Source organism: Pagrus pagrus (genome assembly GCF_965226575.1).
Source record: "Pagrus pagrus genome assembly, chromosome: 10".
Classification (NCBI taxonomy): Eukaryota; Metazoa; Chordata; class Actinopteri; order Spariformes; family Sparidae; genus Pagrus; species Pagrus pagrus.
Window position 1 is genome coordinate 26,585,964 of NC_140194.1, and position 13,104 is coordinate 26,599,067.

The 13,104-nt window shown below is 42.2% G+C and overlaps 1 protein-coding gene across 1 annotated transcript in view; it reads right to left on the reverse strand.

The window, feature by feature from the left end:
- tmtc2b (transmembrane O-mannosyltransferase targeting cadherins 2b) overlaps positions 1-13,104 on the reverse strand; it is a 101,556-nt gene that overhangs the window by 32,710 nt on the left and 55,742 nt on the right. Inside the window, exon 3 of the mRNA XM_084364092.1 lies at positions 885-1,731. Within this exon, the coding sequence (XP_084220218.1) occupies positions 885-1,731 (847 nt within the window). The remainder of the gene's footprint in view (positions 1-884; positions 1,732-13,104) is intronic.

Consider the following 13,104-nt stretch of genomic DNA (forward strand, 5'->3'; position numbering starts at 1 on the left):
CAATGTGCTTACAGACTGCAGTTGTTGAAAATCATAACATCTATGAAATCCTAGAAGACGACTCAATATAAACAAGCAGAAAAACAACCCAAAGCTGCCTTCAACTGTGCATCCGCTAGTGCACGAGTTCATTCATGACGTTTCTTTTACAGCAAAGAGTTGTGCATTCTGAAATTTCACAGTCCAGAGCATCCGCTGAGTGTGTCTGTGTTTGAGGCTGGGCTCTGTTCAAATCTCATATTAGCCATAATGAATGTGAGTCGAGGACATTGCCGCTGCTCTGTTCGGCTGATGGCCTGCCAAAACAAACAGCTGTCATGCCTCAGCTCTGCTGCTGAATCTGAAAGGGAAATTAGCTAACACAACGTGTCCCGCTGTTGCCTTGCGAGTACCCTGCCCTGCTTTCCCTCCTCAGAACTTTGCTCTGGATGGGAATCTGTGTCTGATGACCTTGACTGTGAAGGCTACTGAATATTTTATCTGCTGTTAAAGGTGCCAGTCAGAGACGGGAGATGGTGCCCTTCCAAGTGAGACAGGGCATCTGGTGTCATTAAACAGATTGCATGCTGGGTATAAAAACGTGCGATGAAGAGATAGAACAACAGCAAAATCATGTGCTTTTAGCCTTGACTGGTTACAACCCACACCAGTTTAAATTTGCTTCTGGGGCATAGAGTTCAAGTCGTGAGTGCTTGTATATTCAGTGGTAAGGCTGAGTGATGGAGAGAAGACATGTTGAAGCAGCTTTACTTTGAATTATTCATGGCGGCAGTAGTTCTAAACCTTGCCTAAAAGCTCGCTCACTATTCAGACAACCAAATATGATGGATGAAAGAGGATTCGGTGCGTGTAACAGTGCATGCGGTGCATGTGTCGGGTGTTACCTTTAGCAGGATTGACATAAATCCCTGACTTGTAGAGCATCTCCTCATTCTGCCAGTCCCGGTTCCTCAGAACAGTTTTGACCCCAAAGAGCAGAACCAGGGCGGCGCTGCAGTACACCAACACAGCCCTGGAGGACCTGCGTCGCAGACGGACGTAAAGGGACCTCATCCCCACTGCCACCAGCAAGCAGAAGCCCATACTGGGGATGTACAGTACTCTCTCTGCTATCACAAAGCCCACGTAGAAAAACAGGTTTGTGGCAGGGAGGAAGGGGATAGCCAACAGGCCAAGAGAGAACACCACGACATTTTCAGTGGTGGGCAGTGGAGTCCTGCTCTCATAGTGCTTTTTGGTACCATTTTGCGCACTATTAATATGAGCATCTGTGTGGGAATTGTTCACATGTTCATGATTGTTATATTGGTAACTGTGTCCGTTCGTGTTCCCATTTTTGCCATTGGTGTAATGATGCGCTTTGCCATTGGTGTCCTTGCCCTTAGCCGTATGGTGCGTCATCAGGCTGAACCAAGCCAGCAAGAGCAATCCAAGGTAGAAGGCGACCGTATGAAAGTTCCTCCAATCAGCAAGGCTCCTGATCAACGGCAGGGCGTCCATTGACCAGTCAAAGCTGAGCCTGTCCGGGCAAAGGAGGAGCCAAAAGTTGATGGCAGGCAGATAGAAAAAGGTAAGCACCCTGGTGAGGAGCGAGGGCGCGTCGGCCGCCGGGTTGTCAGAGTTGGAGAAGTTTGGAGGTTTGTTACCCATCCAGTAGAAGCGGCAGGCCAACAGGATGGCTCCCCAGGCTGCCAGCAAAAATACATTCAGCAGCAGGTGGACGTTCTTTCTCTGGAAGACAAAGAAAACAGAAACAGGGATCAGATCCTCAATTCACTGTGAGGGAAAAAAAAGATTGTTGGAGAAAATATACTGCGCATATGAGAGCATCAAGCCAAAGCTAGTTTTCCGGATGGTTGTAATATTTATGACTCTTGGACCGTTATATTCACTCTGACCAAGGTTAGGGATTGATCAAAGGACGGCCTGATCTTACATCACTTCACCTCTCAGGAATAAAATGACTACTACACAGCCTCCACAGAGCAGCTGCACAAGGCCATCTGGAACAAAATGAGTCTGAATGACAATTTACAAAGTGTTGACTTTGTAGAGAAGTTTTTATGCCTTTTCATGAAAAAGTTTTGTTTACGCAAATCAGTTCACTGCCATCTGTATCTTTTTTCTTCTCGACTCTTTAAACCACTTTCTCAACCGACCAAGAAGCGGAACACTAACTTTTATTGAAGCCAGCTCATTCACACTGAGTCAATCCCTTCATTGTTTATAAATGAAGGTGACCTTACATAATAGCTTTCTATTCATGCTCAGTTCTTTCCTCCATGGCCTCCACAGACATATCAAAACAAACACAACTATATGAACTCCATTCATCAAAATCCAGACTTATTATTAAACACTTTCCCGAATGCTGTGGGGAACCGCTTATGAAATATTTATAGTGTGTTTGGTTGTTTAATACTTTTGCTGGCAGAGCTCTGAAAAATGACTGGACATATTTCCCCGCAAGCATGTTCCAGTGTTAGGACCAACTGACCTGTCTTATTGCGTTCATGTTGGAAATCCAACCAAGCAACCACATTTACAACTTTTTCTAGATTCAGCACAGCCATGTCCACTTGTTTGCTGCAGTATTAACTTGTACTCTGCCTCAAGAATATAAAGTAATTCAACACTACAGAATACGACAAAAAGTAGACAATCAATAAATGAACTATGCACCAGTGGCTTGCTGCATTACTCTCAGCAGTCTGAATCTAAAACTCCAGGGCCGAGATGGAATCCTTTTCATTATTTAAACTTAAACCCAAGGAAACACAGGCTAACCTCACAGTACCTTTGCTTCAGTGACTGTGATCTTTCTCCATCCCCACACGCCAAAGGCCACGAGCATGTCTCATCTGTGATCATAAACGTCATAACACCACTGATTTCGGGGGCGTACTATTGATTTCCTCGCCTGCCCATTGTCATTTACAGATCTCATCCGTGAAGAGAGGCTTCAGTAACCTCTGGGGACGTCTGACTGCAGGGGAAAAGCTTTGTTGTCTGCTCATCATCACCACTAATGCAAAGAGCTGCAGCCCAACCCTCCTCCTCACAGGAAATGAGACTGGAAACACAGGAGTCAACATCATGAAACTGATATGCAAACCAATCAATTGTAATTCTTACTGCGGTGCGATAAAATAACTGAAATGCAACGCAATAAGATGCAACATGTAGAGCAGTACCATCTTGAGTAGTTAGTAGAGCACCAAGTGTGGCTGAATATCGGTATACAATATTCACAGCAGGGTTTTTTTTTTTTTTTTTTTTAAATATTACATTTACATGAGGAAACAACATCCATAAGGTCAGCTCTGTCAAAAGCTATGAGGAAGACCTGACAACAACCCATAGTGCTTCGGTATTTCATGAAGATATGCCACTGCTGAAGAAGTTATTCAGTCGCTTGGCAACAAAAGGTCAACATGTCAATCCATATCACCATTTCTCATTAGTTTGAGCAACTGCCAAAGGTGATACAGTCAGCTCCTCATGAATCCCACATGTAGACAGGACACAGTGAGCTATTTTACAGTATATAGTATATATGTAGTATGAATATAAAGGAGGCTAGAATGATGAGAAATAGCAACAGATGCTGTTAAATAACACTCAATTAAGTGTATAAAGTCAAGGTGCCGTGCAGGGGCTTAATGGATGAACCATTTCAATTATTCAGCCATAATGAACCTACTTTAGCTGGAAACCCACTGCGTCAATGATTGCTCGAACATAAAAACGACCACAGCCAGGCAACTGGATATCAAACACTGGAGTCTATGCCAAACAATCATCATTATCGCAATCTTATTAAACATAACTAAAAAAGTACTACCATCTGTTATTCTATACAGATACGACTGATAACATGGCTCCAAACGTGGCACTAAAACAGGGTTTTGCCATGTGAAAACCCGGTGCGAGTGACTGCAACTGTGCCGGGGTTGGAACAGAAAGCACATGGGTCATGAAGCGAGAATTATGTTCAAATGGTCCGGTAAAAAAAAAAGACGTAAATAAGCCCGCTTCCTGACGAACAAAGGTTAAGACCATGTCTATGCATCACTTTAATTAGGCCTTAAGTGACAGACAGCAGTGTAGCCTCGCTGTTCCTGCTGATTGTGGGATTCACCACAAAAGCAAACACAACCATAACAACCAGATGAGACGGATGCTTTTATAAAGGTTAAAAGAGTAGTTCATTATTTTTCAAAAAAACATTCTTGCTGAGAGTCAGACGGGAAGTTTGATACCACTCATGTCTGTATGAGAAATATGGAGCTACAGCTAGCAGCTGGTTATGTTAAGTTTGCCAACTATTAGTGTAAGAAAGTCCGGCATACAACACACTATAAAACCACAATTGGTGATGATTATTTATCAAAAATCTCATCGTGTTACTATTTTGTGAAAGTACCAATATCGATTTGATCAAAAATATGAAATATTTGATTTTGCAGCTCCAACAGTCCCTCAAAAGCAACACTCCCTCCAACAGCTCAAACTAAAAATCTGCCATCTGAACTTCACATGAACTCTTTTGATGGATGAATGGATGGATGGATGGATATATGGAGATCATCCTCTTCAAATCTCACACACCACATTTCATCGTGCACTTGGAGTCAATCCCTAAAAATCACTGTAGCGGAGAGGCAGAGGTCCCGTGGCCGCCCTTTAATCTAAGCAGGTGAGCAGAAACTCTACAAAGAAATGAAGTGGACTGAAGGGGTCTGTGAGGCCCGGGGGCTGTACTTCGTGCTGACTTTTCCGACTTGCTGAGCAGTGCTAATACATCTCAATCTCTGCTTCGGGGAGATCCAGCTTTGATTCACAAGGCTCTTAAGTCGTCTCTCTGGCCCAGGCACGAGTTTATGAGACACCACCTGAGAGTTTACTCGTGAGGAGATACTAGAAGAAAGGCTTCTTCTATTTTTGGAGTGAGCAGGTCATCGGAAATTGGGTGTTATATGGAGACAACACCCACATCACCTCAGAGCAAATTTCTGTGCTGTTTATGGCTGATTTCTGCAGAACCTTTGATTGAGGGCAACGGTTAGGTACACGTTTCATGTTTTTGTGTATACACCTCTGAAGCCCTTTAAGTGCTGATGCCAGCCACTCCCATACATACTCATCCCTGGCTCTGCTACAAACAGATATGTCATCCTGACTCTTCCCAGACGCAGCACACACTCAGACACCACCACCTTAACCACATCCATCTGTCTATCCCAAGGAGTTTCATTTACATTCTTGTGCTGCACTTGCGCATCGAGATTTCAATTTTTCAGTCTTTCAGAATAAAGTCTTTGAGCAGCATTGAGAACATAAAACAATCCTTTGATTGCACTTCAGCACACAGTCGTAACCCCGCTGCTCCTCCTCTTGGCCTACTTTGCCAACTGCGCTGACTTTCTAAGAAAAATAAATGTGAAAGCAAAGAAGTGCATAAGGAAGAAGCAAACAGGAAGCGCTCCAGAGATGTTCTGGAGGACACATTACTGGGGGGACGACATGAGCCCGAAGTCGATTATCTCTTAAACAAACATATGCATCCTCCCTAATATGCCTGCGGTTAATATGTCTACCATTCAAAAACATAAGTTCAATTACCAGCCGGGCAACGGCTCCCCGGGTGCTGTGGCTCTATTATGCAGGAAAACCAAAGCATTCCAGCTTTGTGTCTTTTGTCTCTAATCCAGTTTAGTTTGAAATAAGTGGTTTAGCACAACCCTGTAGGAGGCATGAGGGCAGTGCTTTTTTCTTCCCTTTTGTGTTTCAAGCGCAATCAGTTCAGAATTGAAACAATTTAGCCTTTATAAGGAAAGCGTGTGAATAAAATATCCTTGGAGATGAAATGCAAAACAGGCCAATTACTGAATCCCCATTTGTGCCTGTGCCCGTCTTTTTACTCCACCACACTTTGATTAGGTTGAATTGACTGAGAAGAAAACTCAATCTAAAAGTTTTTTTTTTCTAAATGTCCGTTTTGGTGATGTGAAAAGAAGCAAAATAAAGTAAAAAGAGCTCAGAGAGAAATTTAATTAAATTGCTTTGGAGAAAGTACCCTATTCCCCGGGTACATACACACACAGCCTCTTCTGCATAATTGGCTGACGCACACCATACCATTTTTCAAGAGCGTTTTAAGAACAATCCATCACATGACACATCTAACTAGCCCATCAAACTGCACCGCCGTGACTGGCTCACACTACAGCGAGCACCGGGGAGAAAATCCTGTGAAAGAAGAAGTGGCGTGTCCGACCTATCCCCTCCTCTTCATCATTACTGAGATCAATTGTCTGCAGAGGGCCTTTCATCAAGATCCTGCTTCACATTGATGGACTCGTAATGAAAGTGAAAATGAGCTCAGGGTACCAATCTGAGAGTTAAGCCACCTTCAAAGCCTCCGTGCACACACACACACGTGCACACGCAAACAGAAAAAACGCTCAATTTTGGGAAGAACAGCAGATCCCCTTAAAAAGTCTGCATAAATCTTTCTACAGGTTTGATGGGTGGACATTTTCTCGACCTGTGTCCTTGTTCCCTGACTGCTGGATCAACTAATCAAGCTCGTGGCTGATGAACCACAAATTCACCACCTATCTTTTGTCTTTGTTATCAGCTGCAGCTGTTGTGTTCCCGTCCTTAGAGACAGTAAAGAACCTGATAGTAAGCGGGCAAGACAAGATAAGAGCCCGACTATTTCACTTCCTAACAACATGTTATGGATTACCACCAGCTGGCTCATGCTTTCAAAATGTGATTAAGCTCATGCCTGACAATTCATCCTCACACACAGAATATTGTTGTTTTGTTGTTTTGGCCAATTTCATGGCAGAATAACAGAAATAAATTGGGGAAATGTTTCTAATGGCTAAATTTGCAGATGGGGAAATATGCTAACTTGATCTGATGAAGGGAGTTTGATAAATATGGAGCTAAAGCAAGCAGCCAATTAGCTTAGCTTAGCAGAAAAGACAGGAGGTAGTGAAATGGCTAGTTTGGCTCTGTCCAAAAGTAGCAAAATCTGCTCATCAATACCTCTAAAGCTAATTAATTATCATGTTTTACATCGCTAATTTCATTTGTACAAAAGTGGAAGTGTAAAAACAACATGTTGTCAATCCAACATGGTGGTAGCTTTCTGGAATCTACCTTGTTTCTGTGTTTCCAGTCATTGTGCTAAGCAAAGCTAACCAGCTAGCTTCATATATCCTGTACAGATATGAAAGTAGTGTCAATGTTCTCATCGAACACTTGGCAGGAAAGTAAAATAAGCATATTCTCAAAATGCCAAACTATTAATTAATTAGTCTGGAGAAAGAACTCTATTCCCTGGGTACACACACAGCCCCTTTTGAATAAATATGGGGCAAAAGCCAGCAGCCAGTTAGCTTAGCTATGCACAAAGAGAGGAAGCAGGGAAATGCCTACTTTGGCTCTGTCCAAAAGAAACAAAATCAGCTTAACAGCACCTCTAAAGCTAATTAATTAACACGTTTTACATTGCTAATTTCAATTGTACAAAAAATGTGTTGTTCCTCCTGGAGCCTAGCTTGTTTACCTGTTTCCAGTCATTGTGCCAAGCTAAGCTACCCAGCTAGCTTCAGACATGAGAGTGGTATCAATGTTCGCATCAAAAACTTGGCAGGAAAGCAAAAATGCATATCTACCAAAATGCCAAACTAGTAAAACAGGAATGTAACACTGAGTTTTGATAAATGTAAAGGTGAAAGGTGACAGGTGCACTCACTTGTCTCAGAGCGTTGCCGAACACCCAAGAACTGTCTCTTAACTATTTCTCACAGTCTACTGTATGAACAGATGTTCAAATCAGACTGTGAATCCTCTCAAGGCACATGCAATAAATTCACATTCCTCAATTTGTCACATAGCTAAGATAAGCTACATCAGTCCTGTCCTCACTTCAGATAACCCTCTAAAAATGAGTGTTCATAGCTGCGGTGGATAGTTTACTTTAAGTCAAGTGGACAACTGCTGGATTTGCGAGGCCTCATGGTGCAAAAGGCCGTCGGGTCAAACTCCAGAGCGGACCTGCCTCGCACCGCTAATCATCAAAGCTTTCAACCTGTTTGAACCCATCAGAAAACCCACAGAGTCAGCTGGTCGATCTGGCTGGTGGATAGACGGAGCAGAGAGCCGGGAGAGCGAGAAGCTCTGGAAGAGGGCCAGTGATGAGCAGGAGTCGGTTGGAGATAAAAAAAGCAGACTTTTATTGACTGTGAAACATTAAAGATAAGAGACTTAAAGACATGCAGCTTCCAGCGCTGAGGGAGACCGCAAAGGAGGCAGCGGGAAGGAGACCAAGTGCAACACACAACATGATGAAAGGCACTGACAGTATTCATTTCTAAACTGAATATGAAAACATTTTCTCTTTGTCGCTGCCCATTTCCAGAGTCCTACTGTGAAATAAGGTGAAATTTGAATGTGACGAAAGCAAATAAATCCGAGTAAGAAAATTTCCAACCGAGACGTCGTAAAACAGGCCAGCTCATGCTCTCCTGGTCAGCCTTTATTAACCATAATCACTGAACCAACACGGGATCCATTTCCCCTGAAACCTTCATTCGACATTCCTGCTCGTCTCACCCTTGAACACACTCATTTGAGATGGCCCAATCATGCCACAAAATGTCTCCTTGTCATGCCGAAGCCAGACGATCCTTGTTTCGGGGTCAGAGAAGGTCTCCCTCTCCCTGTGCCATAATCAGCGTACATTTATTTTGTCATCAGCGGTAATCAGATGTGGATAGATTTATAACGGGATAGGAGAGATCTCTCGGTGTCACCGGAGGGGATGAAATCTGAACTTCTGGCAGACTTTAAATGGAGAAGTGTGTTATAGGTACTGTAAGCAGGAGGACGATGAAGGAGTGCCTAAGGCAAAGATACATAAACAGTTAATCAGCGGAAAATCCTGCAGTTTGCCAAGTTCTTAGCGGTTGCTAAAACCTGAGTTGTTAAAGTGTAGGCTATGGAAAAGCAACAAAGCGTCTCACAATATTTCCCAAAAGTCTTGAGAGTTTGTCCTCTTAAAGTCGAACTCACGCAACCACTCAGCCCATTGACTCAAAGTGGTAAGAAAAATACCAATGCCATCTTGTTTTCTGTTGTTTTCAAGATGTACTTGCCGGTTGCATCGAGGTCACGCATCGCATTTCATTAGCTGGAAGTCCCGGAAAAAGGAAAAAACTCCAAACTCATCTTCATTAGTAGTCGGTACACACTGAAGTCCTATCCGGAAAAGGCAACAGCTTCAGGCAGACCAAACAATAAGAACATAATGACAATGGAAAACCAACTTCGACTCAGAGTCCTTAACATTTCAGAGGAGATATTTATTGAGTGAAACCACAGTAATTGTTTGAAAAATAAACTGAGTGTTCCTGATTTCTGGTCTTTCGTTTCCCGTATTTATTTGTACTGCGAGGGCCAACTAGCCGGTGTGACCGCTGCTGCAAATTTGCTGTGACAAGATGCTGATTCAAGCTCTACAGAGGGGGGTGAGATGTGGGTTTGAGGGAAGTGCTTTATGCTCACGGACCCTCGAGGACTTCAGTGATAAACGTAAAAGAATATACCGAAAGAAAATAAACCAAAATTTACTGTTTCTGAGGGATGCTGCCAGTTGTATCCAAACCAGATTAGTCCTGTCCATGCATGGATTCTTAGTCATTACTATGCATTTGGGAGATCAGAGCTTTTGTATTGCAGGGTTTTACAGAGGCGGTAAGCTCCTACAGAACATGAATGAATGAGACACACAAAGCCAGAGCTGGGTCCACAGCTAAGCAGATATACTGTCAGAGGGATGTCAGATTTTGGATGTAGAAAATTGCTCCGATTGCATTTTTTTTATCCGAACCGCATTTTGAAAATAGCTCTCTGGTGTGTCATGTTACGGTTGACCACCAAATCCCAGTGACAGCATGCCATTTGTTTCTGTTTATACTGGCTGGTAACGAGCACGAGAGGAGCTCAGCAATTATAAAAAGATGACTTGTGGTGTGGGACGATGACGAAGAGCAGAAACAAGCGTCGGCCATGAAGCAGTCAAGGTCAAGATCCAGTCTGAGCTTCTCATCTGATGACAACGCTCCACTTTTTACCTTGTGGAACTTTACATTAAATGCTCTTTCACAGATAAATCAAATGAAATCAAATGTAAGTGACAACAATGGCACAAGGTGAAAGGGGTCGTTTGCCTGGTAATAATGAACTTGGCGTTAATCATCCGCTGAGTCTGCAGCTCCGCTCAGCTTTACAGAGATTTATGGTGACTTTCAGCTCATTGTTTTCCCGTCCGGCCCACAACTTTACTGTTTTGGTTCAATCTCACCACTTTCACAGCATCCTTTCCAAATGCAACAGGCAGCTGTTTTCAGCAAAAAAGCTGTAAAACCTCACTGTACACGACCTACTCAGCACCGAACGGCAGACAGTTAGCAACTAGCTTGGGAATTTAGTGGAGCATCTGGCCAGAAACACCACTCCAAGTGAACTCTTTGACTGAACTTTAAAAGATCATGGACAGTATTTTATACAAGATTAAATGGCTTTCTTTCAGCATTGAGCAATTCTATTGGTCCAACTGAATGTACTTATGTTAGGTCAACATAATGTATTATAGTTGACTTAACTTTCTGTATATACACGGGTTTGGTCTGACTTAATGTTTAACTTAAGTACATTGGGTTGGAACAGTTACAATAAAGTTTATTCAACAAATGATATTTAATAAGCACAACAAACAACAATTTATATATTTAATATACAACAATTGTACATGTATTTGTTTTCACATCTGTCATTAACATTTCTGTACTTAGTACTTTATTTTTGACATACAACTTATAACTTGAACTAAATGCTAATGCCAGCATGCTAGTAACAGCCTTAATGTTTCGCAGCTAGGCTACTGTTCACTAGGTTTACCTTCTTTGCTTTCTAGTGTTTTAGCGTGCTAACATTTGCTAATTAGCATGTAAAGTACAGCTGAGGCTGATGGGAATGTCATAGTTTTCAGTTTTTTTTGTCATAAACCAAAGTAATTGACAAACTTAAATTTTAGCTAGATGAAAACTTAAGACTGCCAAAGTTGTTACAACTGATGGGAACGTTAATGTCAAAATGTTAAAGGCAATCCATCGAATAGTGATTGAGATATTGCAGTGTGGACAGACAAGATAAGAGATCCATGCAGCTAAAAAAATAATAAAGTAATCGTCCTCAGTGAATAAAACTAAACACTGTAAAAACACAAGTGCAATATATATAAGTAATAACAATGAATCATTGTCAGTTCAAACACTATTCCTGAGAAGTAAAAGAGAATACGACTTTCACAAAATAAAAGCTCACAGAGAAAATCACCAGGTAGAATAAACTCAGAACACCAACAGGGCCCTGTTTAATTTGTGAAGTCACAGTGCCATAGATCAGACTCATAAAATCATCATGGAATCATAAAACTCACTGGAGGACCTTGAAATTACTTTAATTTGTAGTTTTCAGCAAAGACTGTAAATCAAAAATGGCCACAAAGACAGAAATATTTAGAGCACTGAAGAGGGAATGGCAGGGAAGAAAGAACTGATGAAAAGACAGAGAGACAGAGCCCGAGACATCAAACACAAAGCCCAGAGACTGTTAACGTTGGGCCTGCCAGACGTCTTTCTGTAGGTCTGTGAGCCTCCACGTGTCTCCATACAGGCTTGAACTCCCACAAGGGCATGATAACTCAATTCTACACTAATACGCTCCCAGATTACCAATGAATCTGGGGATTGAGAGAAGAATTCCCACATGTGCTGGCACAGAAATCAAGCACCTGTGTGTCTCCATTCGGTTCAGCACTCCATCAGTCTGAGACATGATGGTGAGATGCAACGCCAAACGGTTCAAAGCCAACAAAATACAGTTATTTGGGCTGAGTTAACATCTTGTTGCTCACAAAGCAAAGGCTTAATCACACAGGATTTCATCAATGTGAGTCTCAATAGTTAAATTTCCTTTTATAGATCCTTTTGCGGAGGAGGATTCTTTCCACTGTTTGCATCGATGTTTACAACCGGCAGATTGTCCCGCGTGGCTTCGCTTTACCGCTGCGATAATCATTCCAACGTGTCACAGAAGAGAAATTGCAATTGGGTGTGGGCCAGGGTCCATTTAGTCCACACGGTCGACTTAATGTTTAAGGACAAAAACTGCAACTCAGCAGCTAAACAAGAGAGACTGGAAAGCAATTAGGTAGCAGTGTGAGAGCAGGAACGAGTGGGAAAACAGCTGAGGAGCAGTTCTCAGTCTTTGAGGGGCTGCAGCAGCAACATGCCCGGCAGTGAGATGAGTTTGTTTAATCACAAGGATTTTGAAGTTCATTAGGATGCAAGAGCGCTCCCTGGCTGCTCATTCATCACTTTGCTTTAATGCTTTGACATATTAAAGAGAATATAATCTGAGAATGTAACATCAAACTGAAAATGGCACTTTAGTGAGGCTGAGAAATTAGATAAATCAAAAAGTACTGTGAGTGGAGGAGTCTTGAAGTAGTTCAGAAGAACTCAGAATGCTTAATGTCTTCTTTGGTTCATCTCACAGGAGAGACTAACTCTTGATCATCAAATCATGTCTGGATTTAGTTGATAAAGTAACCATTAAAAAAGCCACACACACTGCCGACAGCATTATTATGACTCTTATATAACGACTGTACTTACTGTGGTTTAAGATGGATTACATTGACATTTTGAATCGATACGCAATTCCAATATCTGCACTGTGATCCGCTCACAATCCTCATGTGAGGACTGTGCAAGACGTAATGACATATCCTCAAATGTCCCTTGAAACCTCACCATTACATACGCCGCATGGACTTTTTCTCAGGTTTCAAAGCAGAAAAAATCAATCAGCTCAATATTGAGCCTTTATCTTCCTACAGTTGTACCAGTTACAGTTTCAACAGCTGTTAAATCCTTTTCAAAATCCCTCTTTTCACCAGTTTTGTCTTGCATTTCTTAAACATATTTCGCAGGAATATTACAGAATTCCAATTCCAAT